Source organism: Macrobrachium rosenbergii, chromosome 19 (assembly GCF_040412425.1).
Source record: "Macrobrachium rosenbergii isolate ZJJX-2024 chromosome 19, ASM4041242v1, whole genome shotgun sequence".
NCBI lineage: Eukaryota > Metazoa > Arthropoda > Malacostraca > Decapoda > Palaemonidae > Macrobrachium > Macrobrachium rosenbergii.
This window is the reverse complement of record NC_089759.1, coordinates 639058-660224: the sequence shown is the minus strand read 5'-3', so window position 1 is coordinate 660224 and position 21167 is coordinate 639058. Positions and strand designations below refer to the sequence as shown.

The 21167-nt window shown below is 41.8% G+C and overlaps 1 protein-coding gene across 1 annotated transcript in view; it reads right to left on the bottom strand.

Annotated features, from left to right (window-relative positions):
• Positions 1-21167, bottom strand: part of LOC136848545 (RNA cytidine acetyltransferase-like) — a 427260-nt gene that overhangs the window by 259776 nt on the left and 146317 nt on the right. Inside the window, exon 7 of the mRNA XM_067120821.1 lies at positions 20229-20350. Within this exon, the coding sequence (XP_066976922.1) occupies positions 20229-20350 (122 nt within the window). The remainder of the gene's footprint in view (positions 1-20228; positions 20351-21167) is intronic.

Here is a 21167-nt window from a genome sequence, read left to right as displayed (position 1 = left end):
CCCCGACGCTTGAATCACATGCATAAATTAATCCAGGAATGGACATGTCATCCATCCTTGTACATATCAGCTATCATCATGATCAAATAATTTACACCATCGAGAAGGTTACCAGCTCGCTGGTGGAGGAAGGAGACCGATAAAAAGACTCAAATTCTATTATCAGAAAAGGGTGAGCCTAGTTCTGCCATGATACCCAGTTCCTCATCTCCTACCAGCGACATGGTAAATTCTCCAATTAAGCTCCAAATTGAATGGAGTATAGATAAAAACTAGGAGAATTTGTTCTTTTAATAGAAAAGTTGAGATTGAAGGTCGAAAACGGGAAAGAGGCACACATACAGCCCACGCTCGGCTGCATAACAGAACTGTTTACACTGGTAAACAATATTTACATACAATTCATAATTACAATGCCTCTTGCATTAAACAAACCAATCAGAAATAGTACTCAACTTAGATGGTGGGAAATCTCGTGTGGAAGACATGATGAGCTGCCACAAAAACAGAAACACAATCACAAAGTAAAATGTTTACGTGTTCACGTAGCTTGTGCTAAAATTGGAATGAAAATGGCGGTCTGAGGGGTACCTAGTGGGTGGGCGGGAGGCAATCCTTCACGGCTCATCCAAATTTGGGGCTTTGAGAATAGAGAGATCTATAGGATGAAGACCTGTGATAGTGGTGTCCACTCACCCCTAGTGCATACCGACACCATTATGGTGCTCGATCCGGGGTAGTAACCCCAGCATTGTGGATAGCTTTTTTCTCTGGTATATTTAGCAATAGTTATACCTAGAAATGTGTGCTATTGGAACCATTTCACTGGATGACACGGGTCAAGCCCAGAAATCTGGTTAATGGTGTCACTAGCCAAGCACCGAAACACTGAAACACATTAACAACTGCCGCTGGTAAGCAGGGACTGTGTGTGCAATATATATATTACAATATATTACATACATATATACATATTATATATATATATATATATATATATATATATATATATATATATATATATATATATATATATATATATATATATATATATATATATATATATATATATATATATATATATATATATATATATATATATATATATATATATATATATATATATATATATATATATATATATGTTACAGTCAACACGCATAACCAGTCATTACGTGTAATGACTGAAATTTCAGTCATCACGTGTAATGCAACTTAGGGACATTTGATCCCCAGGAGCTAGTACTAAACACGGCAAAATACATTTGACCCCCAGAGACTAGTACTAAACCCGGTGAAACAGTGTAGGTGACTCACTGTTTCGCTGTGTTTAGTACTAGCTCCTGAAGGGGGATCAAATGTCCCCTAAGTGCATTATCAGCGTGATGACTGAAATATATATATATATATATATATATATATATATATATATATATATATATATATATATATATATATATATATATATATATATATATATATATATATATATATATATATATATATATATATCAACTCACAATTGCATGTGGAACAGAAATAAATTTCTGGTATGCAAGCAGTTAGCCTGCCCAGGTAACTCCTAGGTTACAGTTGTACTCAGGTTCCAACTACTTTTATGACTGTGTGGCATGGTTGAAGCACTCTGGTCTTTCATTTGAAAGACCTGGGTTCAATCTGATGTAAGTCAGAAATTTATTGCTGTTCCACACGTAAGCTTGTGTTGATATTTCTATATATATATATATATATATATATATATATATATATATATATATATATATATATATATATATATATATATATATATATAAGGGATTTTGACAAAGGAAAATCTATTTCTGAGAAGGTCCGTGTCACCCAGTGAAATTCCATTACAGCACGAATTTCTAGGTATAACAATGCTAGATATACCAGAGAAAAAGAGCTTTCAGGAAAGCTGGGGTTACTACCCCCAGTCGAGCGTCTTCTAGGAAGACGTCAGTTAGCCTGCCCAGGTAACTCCTAGGTTACAGTTGTACTCAGGTTCCAACTACTTTTATGACTTGTGTGGCATGGTTGGCAGCACTCTGGTCTTTCATTTGAAAGACCTGGGTTCTGGATCCTGATGTAAGTCAGAAATTTATTTCTGTTCCACACGTAATCATGTGTTGATATTTCTAAATATATATATATATATATATATATATATATATATATATATATATATATATATATATATATATATATATATATATATATATATATATATATATATATATATATATATATATATATATATATATATATATATATATATATATATATATATTTATATATATATATATATATATATATATATATATATATATATATATATATATATATATATATATATATATATATATATATATATATTATACATATATATATATATATATATATATATATATATATATATATATATATATATATATATATATATATATATATATATATATATATATATATATATATATATATATTTATATATGTATATATATATATATATATATATATATATATATATATATATATATATATATATATATATATATATATATATATATATATATAAGGGATTTTGACAAAGGAAAATCTATTTCTGAGGAGGCCCCGTGTCACCCGGTGAAATTCCATTCTTACATGAATTTCTAGGTATAAATATTGCTAAATATACCAGAGAAAAAAGCTTACAGGAATGCTGGAGTTACTACCCCCCAGATCGAGCATCTTCGATGAAGATGTCGGTATAACCAAGGGTGAGTGAAGGAATCACAACCACAGAGCCACACTCGAAAGACATTCCCATGTCAACATCCCCGAGAAGAGTGAGGGGCCGTACCAGCGCCCACGCTCCCCAGCCCGCCACGCGGCGACTCCAGCGCCATCTGAACTCATTCCAGACTAGCACCATCCCCAGGCTTGGCATGAGCCAGCAGGGGGGCAAACCTGTACCTCAAAATAATCTAGGGGGGGTCACCGGGTGACACAGGGCCTCCCTCAGAAATAGATTTTTCCTTTGTCAAAATCCCTCTTCTGAGTTCAGCCCCGTGTCACCCGGTGAAATAGTATCAGAGAATCATGCCAAGACTGCAAAGCTACAACAAAATACAAAAGGTAATGGAAAGAGACACATGCTATGGAAAAATGGATTTAATAAAAATATCTCAACAGTGAAAATCAGGTTAACTATAAGTAAATACTGGTGGCATATAACACCTCACATCAAAGATTATCACAAAAAAGCAAACTTAACCTAGGAACAAGGTAGATATACAAATAGATATACGAATATGTGGTACAATAGGGGAAAATAAGAGGCCCCTACAAATAGAATAACCACTAATTACAACTTAAACCTAAAAGCAAAGAGATACAATGATAGACCAAAATATATATGAGGTACATGAAGCAAAATAAAAACCGCTTCAGTACCTCTGACTAAATCTAAATCTGCAGCACATCAAAATCCAAAACACAAGACAGGCAATAATTAGATAAACCAATATCGAGAATGAGGAGCAAGGCAGCGAGGCATGAACAATCCAGAAGGCAGGCAGTGAAATAAATGAGGAGGCAGGCGGGGGGGAAAGGAAAGGGATAAGGATAATTAAGGTGGGAGATGACACTTCCCACAGCCACTGTAGAAAATTTAAGAGCTTGAGTGATTTTTAAATAATGGCGCTTAAACACTAGAGGTGATTTCCATCCTGTATATTTGGAAAGTTTGGCAAAATCCATATTATAGAAATAATTAGTGGAGGTAGCTACTGCTCGGATATCATGAACCTTTGGAACTGAATCCGGGTTAGCTTGCTTAATAAAATACAGAATTTGTTGTCTTATAGCATTCAGAGAGAGTACCACCTTTTCCCTGATGAAAAGAGGACCCGACTTAAACTGTGGAGTTCTTTGTAGGTAAGACTTTAAGGTAAAAACTGGACACAATGACCGGTCCTGAGGAAGAGGCACCACCTTCCAAGGGGACCACCTGTCCTGAGGTCTTCATTCTTAGCTAAGAACGTATGATCAGGGGAAAGGAGGACTTCTCGGATGGAAGGAAGTTAACATGATCATCACCTCTAGTGAGGGCTGATAGCTCTGAAATTCTGGCACCTGAAGCTAAGCTAATCAGAAACAAGGTTTTCCTTAACAGATCCAAGTATGAGCATAGAGAATTATCAATGTCAGTGGCTAATTTCAAAACATCGTTGAGGAACCAAGTAACGGAAGCAGGGCGAGTTACTGGTCTCAAACGGGCACATGCTCTGGGGATGGAGGAGAAGTATGAATCTATAAGGTCAATATTAAAACCGTACAAAAATACCTTCTTTAAGGCTGATTTAGCTGTAGTAATAGTGGCCGGAGCAAGGCCTTTTTCAAACAAGGACCTAAAGAAAGTAACTGCTAGGTTGGTTGTCATAGTTTGAGCTCAGATGCCTTTAAAAAGGACGCCAATTTTTGACTGCCGAATCGTATTGTCTGAGAGTAGAGTCTCTCTTGTCTGATTCCACAAACAGAGTGTTATGGGTCAATGTTTGCTCCCTTCTTTGCAGCAAACTTTATAAAGTCCATAAAACCAGTGCATTCTGAATCCTTAAGGAAGCTGACACAGTCTTTGTTTGTACGACTTGGGTCAGTCTGGGTTTGGGTATCTGATGACAACGCAACTTGAGTTCCTGTAATAGAGGGAACCAGTTGCTCTTTGGCCAATAGGGAGCTACTAGAGCTAGTTGGCCGTTGAATGACCTGAGTTTGTGTAGGACTTTTAACATGTTTATCGGAGGAAACAGATATATCCTCTCCCAACAATTCCAATCTATGGACATCGCATCCGTGGCGAAAGCCTGGGGGTCCAGGTTGGGAGCCACGTAACAGGAAAGCTTGTGATTACTTTCCGTGGCAAACAGATCCACTTGGAGGCCCGGAACCCGGCGGCGAATCCACTCGAAGGAGTCTCCGTCCAGAGACCACTCCGTCTCCAACGGAGTAGTCCTGGACAGGGAGTCCGCCACCACGTTCCGTACCCCCCCTGGGTGGCTGACAGATGCCAGCCGTGCTTGTTCGCCAGGGAGAAGATTGCTACCATCACCTGGTTTACGCGACCTGATTTGGAGCCGCCCCTGTTGATGCAATGAACCACCACGGCGCTGTCCAGCACAAGCCTGACGTGAATCCGGCTGGCGGGGCGAAGTTTCTTGAGTGTTAGAAACACTGCCATAGCTTCCAAGGTGTTTATATGAAACTGTTGGAACATTGTGGACCACGTTCCTTGAACTTTTGTTTTGGTGAGTACCCTCCCCAACCGCTTAATGAAGCGTCCGTGTGGATTACCAACGCTGGAGGGGAAATTGAAGTGGAACCGCCGACAGGCCACTGACTGTGGACCATGGCCGAAGTCTTGTTTTCAAGATTCGCGGGATCAGAAGAGATCCTGTCTCTGAGCCTGACATTGGCTCGTCTCCGCCATACTCTGTTTATATCTTTTAGTTTCTCTTTCAAGAGCAGGTCCGTCACTGAGGCGAATTGAAGGGAGCCGAGAATCCTTTCTTGAGACCGGTGGGAAGCTGCTTTGTTCCTCAGAAATTTCCTGGTAGCGGCGGCAATCTCTTTCCGCTTGGGTGGCGGGAGGGACAACCTGTACGAAGTCAGGTCCCATTGGAGGCCTAGCCACTGAAACCGGGATTCCGGAGTCAGGCGGGACTTCTCTCTGTTCAGTTGAAAGCCTGACGACTCCAGGAACTTGATCACTATGGCCGTAGCCTTTCCGCACTCCAGAACTGTCGGAGCCCAGATTATCCAATCGTCCAGGTAAGCCGCCAGGGAGATTCCCCGGGACCGTAGTTGTTGAGCGACTGTTTCCGCCAGTTTAAGTAAAAATTCTGGGGGCTACATTGAGTCCGAAGGCATGACTCTGAAGGAGTAGGCTTGTTTCCAGTTTGAAACCCAGGAAGGGAGAGAAGTTCCGTGCAACCGGGACATGATAGTAAGCGTCTGAAAGATCGATAGAGGTGGTGACGGCTCCACGCGGAAGTAGAGTCCGTACCTGAGCTACCGTAAGCATGCGAAACTTGTCGCATCTTATATAGCGATTTAGACGTGATAGATTTAGAATCACTCTTTGTTGGCTGGAATCTTTCTTTGGGACTGTGAACAACCTGCCTTGAAATTTGAGGTGCCTTACTTTCTTCATTGCTCTCTTGTTGAGAAGCTCTGTTACAAAGTCCTGTAGAGCTTTGGAGGGGGGTTGGTAAAACCTGGTCAAAGGAGGATCCTTGATCCAGCTCCAACCCAGACCTTTGGACACTATACTGTGTGCCCAAGGGCTGAAGGTCCACTGGTCCTTGAACCAGTAGAGGCGACCACCTACCTGAATGGTCTCAGTGGGAGGAAGAGGGCTTGCTTCCTCTACCACGGCCTGATTTGCCTCGAGAGGCGGATCCAGACCTGCCTCTATATGGGGCGCGACCCTACCTCCCTTGCACTTCTATTGAGGCCGTGAAAAACCCCACGGCCCTCATAGGAGGAGTTGTGCGCCGGAGAAGAGGCGTGCGATGGCGCAGCAAGAGGTTGGGCTGGTTGGACCAGCACGTATTGGTGGGGGTTGAGCCTTGGAGGTGGAGGGTTGGCCTACCGCCGAGACTGGGACAGCTTGAACCACTGTCTGGGGATGAGGCCTCCTTCAGGCCTGGCGCTTCCCGACTTAGCCTGGGAACCACTGGCCTCGGAGTTTTCCGTTTGAAGGCGGAAATACCCCACCTCGCTTCATGAGACTCTGATTAGCCCTAGTAGCTTCGCTCAGGACTTTTGAGACTTCCTCCTCTGGGAAGAGGTTAGTCCCCCAGATGGAGCTCTTCATGAGCTTATTAGGCTCATGGCGAATGGTGGCATCCGCGAAAATAAATTTGCGGCACTCCAGTTTAGCCATCATGAAATCGTACAGGTCTGCCTGAAAACCTGCAAGCAGGGATTTAGCCAGAATCTGGAACAGTTGTTCGTCTGCGCATGAGACGGCTACCGCCTCAGACAGACACAAGGAATTTAGAGACCGGCTCAGTCTCGCCCTTGCCTCAAACTCCGTCTTCAGGAGAGCTTCCGGGAGTTTGGAAGCTGCTCACTGGTGTGAGGACGCACAGAAGGCATCTAATTTGCCCACCGTAAAAGAAGATGGGCGTCCCTCCAGAACTCCTCACCTCCCGGGAACACCAGGGATGTGGAGTCCGTCTCCCTGAGCTGAGGCAGAGGTTTGCCTTCGTAGCAGGCATGAGCAGTTGCCAAAGCAACTTTATTCATGCAGGGAGTGGGTAATTTGTCAGCCAAGGAGAACATAGTATAGTTCCCCTTGAACGGAGTGAGCTTGGTATTATCTGCTTGCCACTCCGTGAGAGTGCGAAGCAGAGCCGATTGTGCCTGGTCCCTAGGGAAGATCACTGTCTCCTTTGGGACCTTATCTGAACGTATCCAGGCTTCCTCCGTCACCCTAACGAAGCCTGGGTAGGGGGGCAAGAGGTCAGCAGGGAAGAACTCCAGTTCCTCCAGACGTCTTGTGCCCAAACCCTCGATTGTCAGGGTATCCTCATGGCGGATGGCACGTAAGGCAAAACGCCACGGGTTTCCAACGTCAAAAGGAGGGAGGAAGCAGTATCAGGGATCTGATAACTGGGTCCGCACCGCCGAGCGAGCCATATCAGCAATCAGATTCTCCTGACTTTGCAACCTGTCAGCGATCTTGGAAAGCTTAGAGTCGACCTCCGACGAGAACCTAGCTAAAAGCATCCCGGCGAACGCTTCAGGGTCAAAGGCTGGCTGGCGAGGAGGGCTGGGTCTAGCCGCCCTCTTACTCGCTCCTTTGCCCGAGGTTCCAGCTTTACTCCCGGAGGCCAAAGGTGTGGAGACCTTTGCCTTCGACGGGGGAAAGGGGGATGCCTTCCGGGAAGACGAGGACTTAAAGCCCTTCGCCTTCCACGAAGCCTTCAACTTGGGGACAGTAGATGGAGCACTGTCCCTCAAGATAGAAGACTTGGAAAAGCCCTGAAAAGAAGAGGTTGAAGATGAAGGGGAATCAAACAGGGCGCCCGCCCCCACTACCTCACTTACCTCACCACCTACCTGGTCCTGCTCAGTATTCATGGGCTCTAAGTCCAGGTCCAGAGCGGCGACGTCATCGGAAACCTTCACGTAGAGGGTCTCTTCTACCAGTGGCTGGGTCACGGCCCGGATCTGCTCGATGATGGGGGCGGCCACTTCAGTTGGTACGGCTGCAGCGATCCGGGCTCCGGGGTAGAGAAGGTCTCTCCACTTCGTCGAGGACGTATGGCTTCCCGACGGAACGTTCCTCCCAAACCCAGCCACCCAAGCGGGAGGACTCAAGAGCCTCCTTTTCGAGGACTCATCAGCCTGAAAAAGGGGGTGAGTCAAAGGGGGCTAAGAAATACCTACAAAATTACGAAATATAGCCAAAACATTGTAATATGGAAGGCACAAATAACATACGGGTGGAAATCAAATAGCTTACCGACTCGTCCTGGGTGCACCCGCAAAGAGCAAACCACACCTCGCAGCCCTCCGGGTGCCACACGATCAGATCATCAAGTCGGACCGCACAACCAGCATGGGTCCGACACACCACATGGCCATAGGGTTGCTGAAGAGTGGCGGACCACGTCAGAGACGGGCCTACTAAAAAGTAACTTAATTTAAGGTAAGCTGGGTATAAACCCCGCCAACTGCCGGAGTAAACCGGCGGACGAGGGGGCCGAATCGACGGGACCTTCACCGCGAGGAATGCCGGGAACAGAACGGCGGAACCAGGGGTGAAATCACCGGACTCTATGACCATCATAAAATAATAATAATAATAATAAATAAATTTCCGCTCAACAGCGGGGTGAACCGCTGGGAAATGCAAACTAATAAATATCTACCGGCGGGGTAAACCGCCGGGACATAAATAAACACACACTAGTCCCCAGGCGGGATGAGCCGCCGGGGAAACAAAACACAATAAGATGGTAATATAATTGGTTAACAGACAATATACAATTACAATCCCCGGAGTCCGGAACCACCCACACCAGAGATCTCAGGACCTTATCGAAGAGAACCAAAGAAGGGTGAGGCTACCAAACACCACGATCCACTGGGGCAGATGTAAGCGCCAGTCAACCCAACTAAAGTATCTCGAACGCCGTAGCGAATAATGAACAAGGTCGAGAAGAAAACCCTGAGATGTTCGAGAACCTGCTCGATCAAAGGAGAGCGGGTGAACGAAACATGAGCCCAGCTATGAGTCATCTGGAACCATTTCTGGGAGGGAGCGAATCCCTCGACCAGAAAGATACACAACATGGGGTGAGAGTCGGACACCGACATCACCCACAAGAGAAGATGACGAGAAGCCGGACCCAAAACAGGGTAGGGGAGGGGGGGGTGGAAGTGGACAGGGAAGGTAGTAGGCCAGAGCAGAGGCGAACAGGAGACTGGGGAGAAACTCACCCGCTCAACTGCATGGTACCAAAAATCATGGCCTACACCTAGGGGGAAGAATAACCAGGACCTCTGTATCTCCCTAAAAACATAGACGTAGCCTATGAAAAAAGGGAGGGGGAAGAGAAGGGAAAGGAGAGAAAGGGAACAACAGAGAGAGAATTTCTGTGATAAAGACCCACCAGCCGAACGTAAGGGAGGGATAACGCTCGTGGAGGAGAAATACCCATAGAGCTCAACCCCTTTGAAAAGAAGAGGGAGGACAACGGGGACTCACTCCACACCCAAACAACGGACAGGAAGGCACAACAACAGAAATCCCTCAACCTGCTGACCCAAACCTCTCACTAACCTAACTCAAGGGAGGGGGGGAGGTCATAAAAAGCCTAACATACACTAGGCTGACAAAATAACCAAATAAATCATCAAGTGTGTGTAAAATAAACAAAATAAAAATACAAAAATATACCGTGTTTGGTGCGTAGCCTAACCGAAGGAAGCGACAGGATGAGCCTGACGTCCCCACGGAAAAGGACAACGCGGAGGTAGCATGATGTCGAGCATCAGTCCACAATAATGAATAAACATATAATCATTAATAAAAATGTCCAGGAGGAAACATCCTGGTGAGAAAACTAAGCGGGAACAACGGGAACCTGATACGGGAACCTAAGGGACGGATCAAAACATCATTGTTAAAATGAAACCAAACAATCCCACTTAGAAAACCACCAGGATGAGACCTATGGGGAAGCAAAAGGCATGAGCCGACCAGGAAAAACCCAAACAGAACAAGCCGAGTGGGTAAACCTCGCGGACAACATGGCTGGCTGGGGGACGCCGTAGCGTCATAAAAAAGCCACAAATAATAACAATTACGGGCTAAGACAGCCAACCCCAAAAGAAGATGGTACTTAACTTGGACATGGTGAAGCTGCTCGACGCCATGGCAAAATAACGAAATAAGCCAAAAAAAAACACAGGCTAACCAAACACCGTGGCGCAAAAATCAAGTGCTAGAAATGGAATGAGTTCAGATGGCGCTGGAATCGCCGGCGTGGCGGGCTGGGGAGCGTGGGCGCTGGTACTGACCCCTCACTCTTCTCGGGATGTTGACATGGGAATGTCTTTCGAGTGTGGCTCTGTGGTTGTGATTCCTTCACTCACCCTTGGTTATACCGACATCTTCATCGAAGATGCTCGATCTGGGGGTAGTAACTCCAGCATTCCTGTAAGCTTTTTCTCTGGTATATTTAGCAATATTTATACCTAGAAATTCGTGTAAGAATGGAATTTCACCGGGTGACACGGGCCGAACTCAGAAATATATATTTATATATATATATATATATATATATATATATATATATATATATATATATATATATATATATATATATATATATATATATATATATATATATATATATATATATTGTATGTATATACATACATATGTATGTGTGTAATATATATATTACACACACACAGTCCCTGCTTAGCAGCAGCATTGGTTAAGGCATTTTAGTGTTTCAGTGCATGGCTACTGACGCCATTAACCAGATTTTCGGCACCAGTAAGCAATTTTCGGCATCAGTAAGCAGTTTATCGGCATCGGTAAAGATTATCGGTGATAGTAAACGGTTATCAACACCAATACTGATATCCCGTTAGCGGTGCTGTTGAGCGGTTTTATAGGCGCTATTATAGCTGATTTTGTGTTACCAGCACTCAGCCGGGAACGGAACCCTGGCCATTAACCGGGGACTGCCTGTATATACATGTGGACGTGTGTACAGGAATTGACGTACGTGCTCATGACACACGGTCTTCTGCAATGTTTAACAAATCTCGCAAGTGGGGGTATGTGTTCGTTAATTCTATGCTCAGAGTACATTCACCTGTGAAAGTCAGCAATTTGGGGATGGTCACCTTTGGTCTAAATACATGGATGGGTGGAAAGTTCCATTCATCAGTGCTCTAGTTCAAAAAGCTCCTAGAAGTTTGGTGAGTTTGTGCCATACTTCTATGTGTGCCCAATTAAGTGTATGTTTGTGCGTAAATTGTGAAAAATGCTTGGTGCAATGCACTCTTGTGAACGGCAATTCATTGGGAGGTGAGAAACCGTATCTAAAGGACGTGTTGGACACGCTGGGAATTGGAATTCCCATTTGCTAGAGTAAAAGTTTCATTGCTGTTGAAGGAGCTGTTTGGAAAAGACATTGAAATTCTAAGCTCCAATTAGCTGTTGAAGGGGCAAGTTGAGATGTGCATTGACATTCAGTATCTTGCTGTGTATTTTATCATTCATTTTATGTCAGTGGTTTTTTTTTATTGTTTACACATTTCCTTTTGTTTTGGGAGATATCCCACATTATTTTACATGGGGTTTAATGTGATGTGTTTTTTTTTTTTGATCGACTTATGTATCATGGGTGAAGACACACGCAGCTGTGCAAAAGCATGAGCAATGACTTCGATGACTGTTCAGACATTTGTCTTAATTGGGACTTGATTTACTGACCCTGGTATTAATATGGAGAACTTAGTGATGGGGGTAGAGGAAAGGGAATTTGGCTTACTCTTTTGTTATCACTTGTATGTTTTATTGATGTTTGAGGTGGTGGTTATATAATCTGCTTTAGCTTGTCTTTTGTTTAACTGGTGTCATGTTGGGTTTACAAAATAAAGCTTATTTTTATATACCAGGTTTGATTTATACACACCAGTTTAGATGTAGATTTTCTTAGAATTCAAGAGAGAGAGAGAGAGAGAGAGATGTGACACTCAGCAAGGTAGGTAAAATATGAAAAACCTTGATAAGGCATTTTTTAAAGCAAACACACATACTTATGTACTCGCGTATCATGCAACTTTTAAAGACCTAATTTTGAAGCTAACTTTAAGGGGGTCGCATCATACGCAACATAAAATTAGTGCATGTAATATTCACATTTTAGTATCGTATTATAAAAAACAAACATAATGAATATGCATCTTTTCCATGGATCTTTTAAAAAGTTATGCTTTACTTCACTGTATCCAATAATATTTTATTTATTCTCATATTACTATTATATTTTAAAATACAAACATTGCGATCAATGTTTTGATTTGGAAATCAGCTGAGGGCGATTACGAGGTAAGTTTATTTTACCGTATTTAACTCAATTCAGAACGATTTTCTTGCTTCTAGATAGTGTGAATGAATCTCTAGATACTCTGAAAGCTAATCTTGGTAGCCACTGTGAGTCCTCAAAGAGGATACACTCTCATGGTCCTCCCAGAACTCCATATGACAGACCAACCAATCTCAAAGAATTCTCTTATAGTTGGTCTCGGCCAGAATAGCGTTTGTTGGCACAGTGATAGAGTATGAAGAACTCAGGACGGGGGGTACTATCTCATAGCGAGTACCTTGGTTTTCTCTTCATTCTACTTGCACAGATGTGACAACAGCATGTATCTTGGCTATCTTTTTTATTACATGCCAGGTCTGTGCAAAATAAATATTCACCACAGTCCCATGCCTTATGGTCAGAGAAAGTGGATGGGTTTAAGTACTCACAAGAAATGGCATAGCTCCTAAAAAATAAATCACAACAACCCAGATAAATTTTTGGTCCAAAGTGTAGTCACAGGTTATCAATCATTTTCTTTATTCCAGATACCCATTAAGGTTTGGCAATAAAGAACAGGAAACAGCACAGGAACCTATGTATGTCTTATTCTTTGGTTCTAAGCTGACTTATCTAATTATGTCAGGTCTGGCTGCAGGATTACTGCACCTTCCCCAGTATCTAAGCATGACCACCACTCTCATGGTAATAGTGTTTCAGGAGTTTTTTATCCAAGGTAAAGTCACAAGTTATCAACTGTTTTCTTTATTCCGGATACTTGATAGGGTTTGGCAATAAAGAACATGAAACACCCATAGTGACTTACCTAATTATGCCGGGTTTGGCTGCGAGATTATTGCGGCTTCAATGGTCCAAGAATACTGCCTCTAATAACCACCCAGTACACTTGGAGACTTCTTCAAAAGAAACATTTCTGAAAAATGTTAACAATATACTCACTTCTTGGATGTAATGTGACTTAGGAAAGGAGTGAGGGTCTGCCTTTTTAAAGAGGGACACTAAAATCATTTTCACCCCATGTAGAGAGAGTGGTTTGTTTGTGCTAGGGTGTAAAAAAAAAAAAAAAAAAAAAAAAAAAAGGACCATCTGGTATGTTTGCCATGACATCTAGGTAACCTTGGGTGCTTGAATTAGGCATAATATTTCATCCAAAACACTGTGTTCCCTTATTAGAAAAGGGGATTTTCCCTATAATAGGTCCTTACTCCTGGCTAAGAATGATAAGCCAGGAGACAACAGTAAATGACTACTAGATGTATGAGTGATGAAACATTGTTCCCTGTCTAAGAGAGCCCAGCTTGCTAATCAAAGCTCATGATGTCAAAGTGGTCAAGAATACTGCCTTTCGGAGCATATGGGTCGTAGCTGTATTTGGCCCACTGACTTGAGGGGATGACAGCAGTCTAAGAACCTCACTCAAGGACCAGGTTGTGGGGCCTTGCAGGAGCTGATCTTCGCAGTGCAAAAGACTGCAGAAGGGAATTAACAGTTTGCATCTTAGAATCCAGACCAAAATCAAAAGCAAAGGGTTCCAACAATGTTGTCTTGTATGCCATGATTGTTGTAATAGCAAGGCACTTAGACGGCAAAAGATTTATGATAAAACGTAAAACTCTTTCAACAAATTTTGACTGGGCTCTCAGAATGGAGGTGATCCAAACACATTTTTCATATAAACTGGTATGTTGGATAGATAAAATCCACAGATTTTCCACTAGACAACTACAAATGTTAGGTAAATAATCTTCGCGGTGCACGATGTACTAAATTTTAAAAATCCACATGAAGGTCACAGCTCAGAAAGGAGGATGCGTAGATGACTTTCCCTCCTGTCTGGGTTAGAACAGCGGACAGTAATGGAATCTGCTCTCTCACCCAATGTTGAAGAAATAAGGAACCAATGACCATTTAGCTAATTCAGGGGTACCAGGTAAGTAGTTCCACTGAATGCTATAGATTGCTCAAAGCCTTCAAAATCTGGGACAATGGGGTAAAGAGGTATAGCCTCCTCCATTCATTCCAGTCTGGTAGGAATGCATCTCTTGCTCTTGCCTGAATGTCCAGGTTCAGAGACACACATACACACTGGAAGTTGATAGTTCTCGCATGTGGTAAACAGGTCCACTTGCAGATGTGGAAGCATGATGGCAATTACTGACTTGAGAGGAGCTGGGTGTGAGCCCAATTTCTTGATACAAGACACTGCAGCCATATTGTCTAGAACTGGCTGAAAGAGGGGGCCCCTTTTAGAGATTTCAGTTTTCTGAGATGGAAAAACAGCCAACAGCTCCAGGAAGCTGATATGACGCTCCCTCAGAACAAGTGACCACCTTCCCACTACCTGATGATCCTCCCAATGGCCTCCCTAACCTGTCAAGGAGGCATCTGTATGTATTATCATTCATCATTCGTACAGATGGCGGAGTCAGGTTGATCTGTTTGCCAGAGACCCCTTCCAGGTCCACAGGCAGAGTATCTTCCCAAACTCTGAAGACAGCAATTGCAAAGCCTTTTCCTGGCATGTGAGAGCCAGACTCTGTTTACATCCTACAGTCACAATCTCAGAATTAGACCTACCATAGATACAGTCTGTAACAGGCACACATTTTGTTGTAACTGTCGTCTGAAAAAGCTGGGCTGTGTATGGAATCTTCTCAGGTCCTTCCGTATTCTAGTTTGAGTGCTGTTGGGAAGAGAAGCAGGCCACGAAGAGTATCCCAACAAAGTCCCAGCCTCAGAAAATATCCACTGGATATAAGGTGGGACTTGTTCCTATTTATTAGAATACCTTTTGACTGGAGTCTGTCAACTACCACTCTCTGGTTTTGCCAGCACTCTTTAGCCAATCATCTACGGTCACCAGCTAAATTCCTTCTTTCCTGAGCTATAATAAAATAAGTAAAGTAAAGAGACAAATTTACACAAAAAGTGCGTTTGTACAAACTTGACAGGTTGAGGAGCACTTACACTGCATGTGATGCAGTAGACGAAGACCCCCGACCATGCAAGTACTATTGGGCTTCACCTCTTCCCTTGCCTTTAATACGGTGTCCAGAAATTTATTTCCCTTTTCCCAAGTAGGAGTGTCTTTGTCCACTTTGAAAGGGGTGCTGATGATATTGATATTCAATTGTCGGAGGTATGTTTTAGTAGTAATGACTGAGTGCTTGTATGGCTCTTGTACCAAGCTTTCTTAGGTTTAGGAAGAGGAATTCTAACGAGCACTGTTTCCTGGATTCCCCTTCTGCAGGAACAGCATATATTGTACAATTCTGTCGGACTCATTTAATGTGCTGTGCGACTAGACTCTTCGAAAAGGTCCCGACAGAAGGGGGAAGAATGTAATAGGGAGGTTATACTGGGGAGCAAAAGGTTGGAGCCAACCAAATCTTCCTTTCAAACCTTAACGTAACACTCCAGAGAGTCACAGGATGCTCCCCATAGGGTCTGCGTAAGTGTTTTGGCTACTGCAGCGAACATTGTTCTAGAAGACTCTGGAAGATGTTTAACAGCTACTTCCAGTATAGTGTAGATGCTATAATACTGAGGGGGGAGGGGGATGGAGCTTAGCATAAAATTCAGCCATGGCTGTCCTGAGATTTTTCTCAAAAGTAGTCCCAAATTGCTGGGTAGCCATGCCCAATGGGAGCTTTTTCCTCTCAAAAGGAAGGACAAGTGTTGCCCATTGCTTTGTGGAACACTTAGATACCATGATGGCAGAGACAAATAGCTCTATTTCTGCCATTAACTCCTGTCTCCGTTGGCAGTTTCTTAATTCCTATTGCAGAAGGAACCGAGCACCATTCAGTATTGGGAAAACCATTTTGCCCCGATATTCCACATGCTCAACCTCAATCAGTTTTCCTTTCATTAATGAGGTATTTTCCATCTGGTGAAAGGACGCACATTGGGCATCTTGCCAAAGGTTATAAGTATCATTCTCAGGGGTGGATACTGGTGCCTGTACTACATTCTGAACTGAGGTTTTATGGTCCAACCTGGTTATATTATTGTTACCAGTCGGAGCTCAGGGAGCGAGAAGGATGTCTCTTATTCCCATTCTGATTTCATTGGGGATCAAGACAACTGATGTAACTTCTTTCTGAGCTTGGATTTTTATTACCCTGTTCCCGTGACCTAACTTTTTTTTGGCGAAAGAACCAATCTCTGCCTCTCTATCCTTTAGTTTAAAGGAGGAGAAATTTTTAAACACCAAACCCAATTCCATAGCCATGCCAGACCTGAATTCCTCTTGGGAATCATGGATAACATATTTGATATGCTGAGACTCAGTAGCAAGATCATCCTTGATATTGTTCATGACTTTCCTATCAGGAAAGCCTGCACGAACTGACTGAGCCAAGGCAGTCGTATCACTACTGCCTGGCAGTATATAAGTCCAGGATAAATCACTGCCCCCTAGAAGGTACAAACACTTCGGGGTTGGGTGGACCCTACCAGGGTCCCCTTCAATACCTCATTGCTGCATGGGAGAAGCACGATTCTCATCAGGTATCTCTCTCATGTAAAGCAAAAGACTGTTCCCTAGATCTTTCAGATTCAGAAGGGAAATTTCAGTGGCTATATCCACTTTACATCAGGTATTAGTGATATCTCTCCCAAGGAAAGACTTTGTCTCCATCGGAGAAGTTGAAGTGGGAGTTCCTTGAATCCACTGCTTTTGGAGTACTGCAAAACATCGATTCTGCTTGGAGAGGGATGGAAACACACACTGCCGGAGTTCTTCTGAAAGGATGTATTCTCCTCCTTCCACACTCCTGATGAAACCTATGACTCATACAGACAGCTTAAAATGGGCTCTTTCACCATGGAAACTTGCACCCAAATTCTCCTTTATTCCCTCAAGGGCTGGCTCATGGCAGGTAATTATGAACCATTTCCACAGGCAAATAGAAGATAGGGCAAATTGCTGTGGTGCATGTGATCTGTGGGTCCTGCATAATAGCAGCCCAGTAGTGATGAAAAATATACAAGTGTTTATTAAAAACTAGCCAGTTTTAGCTACCTATACAGTATCACTGTATAGGCAGCAAACACTTCAGATCATAAAAGGCTGACAAATTGGCACTAGATTTTAGCCAGACTGTTTTTCCAATGGTGGCATTAGGAATATACTGATTGACAGATGTGTCCATCTCAACAGTACAATGATCAGATATTTCTTTATATTCGCACACCTTGGATTTGACAATAGCTGGAACATTTGTATGTGGTGGTTCCTCAATTAGCTGGACAAGATCGGAGGATACACAGAACTCAATAGCAGACCGGCCATGTTGATCTGTGGAATTTAAATTTAGCCACTCGCTGTGCTTTGCATTACAGTCTCACAAATAATGAATGAAGCTTTTGAATCCTGTGACTGAGCCGTATTTACCCTTTCCAAGGGACAGTCATATATAGAATTGTCAATATCTGGACTGCAATAAATAGCAAATATATAAACATTGTGGAACTTACTAAAAATTTTAAACAAAGAACTTCAAGGCAACTACACTCCAAATTTTTCTGACGATAAATAGGTCATCCAGACTTGACATATACAGCCATACCTTGCATGTGGGATTTTATGACGATAAAGTCAGGACCATCAAACCTTTGACTTAATACTACTTACAAGTGTCTCAGATAAAAACACCAAATTGCAATTACAAGCACAACTCCAGTGATCAAGAAAATTTGACATTAAGCCCCAAATATTTAAGTAAAGTACTTTGCAGGCCCAATGTCTCCTGAAAAAATTAAAATTAATAGCATAAAATCAGTAGTAAAACCAATAATAAACTCATGGCAGTACTGTAACTGAACATTATAAAAATCAACAGAACAATAAACAATAATACTACTGTCAACAAAAACAGTATTTACATTATCTACAAAAATTTCTTTGAAAGTATAAATAAGCTGCTCATATGTTACTGAAAATAGCGCTGGAAGCAACTGGTCAACAAGTTGGGGCCAGCACACCTTGTACAGCAAATAAGAAACCCGTCAGGTTTGCCACAACAATTAAGGGAGAGCAGTCTGGATAGATTTAGAAATTATAAAAAGCTCAGAAGGAAAAGATGAGGTAAAGACGAAGCAACCTTTGCTTTCTCATCAGCCTGTCCTACACACTTTTCAAAAAACAGAAAGTGAACAAAAAAGAGGAAAAATGCCTGATTGTACCCTCAAGCAAGGGAACTCAAACCCATGACCATGGAAGTCCATGGTACAAAGGTTATGGCACTGTCCAAGATTGGAGAACAAGGTTTGTATTCAGTGTAGGCTTCTCTTGGAAGGGTTGCCTACCAGGGCTAAAGGGTCCCTTCTACCCGCTGGTTTGATTTTGGAGCGTCCTTCTCCTAAAAGAGTTGTCTTCTTCTACCCTAACTTGTGTAAGACGGGATGTCACACGCTAAAGTGAATGCTGCTAAGAAAAGCCACATTAACCCCCTACCCGTATGTAAAATACATTAATACAGTAATACAGTAATCACAACTGATGTATACTGGGAACTAAAATCAGGTATACAAAATGTTTCATTTCATACTCAACACCAAAAAGAATATAAGCTGTAAATACAACTAAAATCATAATTCAAAACATATCTGATAAATACCTACACCTATCAAAACATGAAAATTTTGAACAAAATGGCTGTCCAAAGGGTACAGTGGCAACAACAAGGTGCTGACAGCACTCCAGATTGTCAAAGGAAAGCCCTCAATAAGTAGAAATATTCAAGAAATTTAGATAAACAATGCATAATGCATCACCAAAAACAAAAATTGAGGAAAGCAAGTTGGGAATCATGGACAGAAAATGGAGCAAAACAGACACCAGACGTGCCAAAAGACCCCAGATGCATACCTGGCCAGGTGGAAATTTTTTCTTTGTATAAATGAATAAGTTTGTGATTAAACAAACCACACTTTTATTACACATTGGAAAGAAGTGAAAAAAGCTGGGAAAGAATCAAGAATTTGGTAATGGACAGTGAGTGGGACAGAGACAGACTGAAATAACATTGAAAAATGCAATCCTACAATGAGGAAACATTCTGGGGAATACTGGACCAAGCTGTTAACCGTGCTGCAGACTCACAAGCAAAAAAGTCAAGTAGGTGGTTGATGACTACCTGTGTGTCCAGGTGATGATTTGCCTCTAAGACATGACTATTGAGTCTGGGGACATTCAAAGGTCATAAATGTGGGCATATATGAATGACAAGGTTGTGATGCAATAGCACAAATTAAGCATTTTTGCTTGAACTAAATATATATATAATGAATGATCATTAATTTAAAATGCCTGCCATTTTCTCTGCATAAAAGATAGCAGCAACTTAATTACTGTCTTACAAGCAACTAAGCCTTATACAGTATTATCATATAGAGTGCTTATTACTGTTTACAGCTTCAGTCTACTTTGCAAATATTGTCACATACTGTCCATAATTCCAGTCACATACAGAATTCTACACCAAGATTCTCTTAGAGTACTATAATGAACGGCAGTAAAAAGACAAATGTTTCAGTAAACATTTTTGCAAATACTGTACTAAAATTATAACTCACCTGAATAGTTTGATGATACTCTCTAAAAACATTGACCCGAACGATGGCTTTATTAAACTCATCATTTGTGGATTGAATAATCTCATAATCATCTTGTTCTTTATACTCAAGGGCATCAAAACCTATAAGTAAATACAGTAACAATTACATGTTTCAAGTTTATCCATCATACAATACAAAGTCAACATTTGGAAATTGTATCATAAACATTAAAACAGCATATCAAAGATACAACCTATTTTACTGTACCATTAAGGACTGGTTCAAAAGGAAAGTGACAAATTATCCAGTTCAATATTGTCTTTTTATAATACCATTCACTTTGCTTCTCTCTGTGTAGCCCAGAGAAGAGTAAAATATGGACATACTTGGAGGAAAAGGCAACTAAAACATGAATTTTTAAAGCATACAAATATAATTGGTGTCAGCTGATCTGTCATTGAAATATTGTCACTACCACACAAACATGACACCTCAAACTGAACAAAATAATAAAAGACAATAAAAATACTGCTTGTACGTATATAATAAAGGAAAACCATTTCTGTCTGAAAACGGCAAAACTGTATTAGGGTATTCGCATAAAAGATGGCAGTGTTACATGTATTTTTCTGAGTTTCTGAAATTCTTTTCACAAATGCAAATATAATATCCTATACTATCAAGTTATATGTTTAAAACTGTGGAAACCAATCTGAACACAACCAAAACACACTGCTAGTGAATGCATGATTACAACTGGCTTGCTAGGTTATAGTAAGATTTACCAGTAAGCAGTGGCATAGCTGTCAGCGCTATAACGAGGTGAGAAAACCGGTTTAGGGAGCTGTAGCCACCAGGAGGGTTCACTATAAGGAGGGGAGAAAATTGGTTTATTACCACAACAAAGCTTAAAAACCTGTTTCTTTCTCCAGGCTTACATAAGTGTCTCCCTCTCAT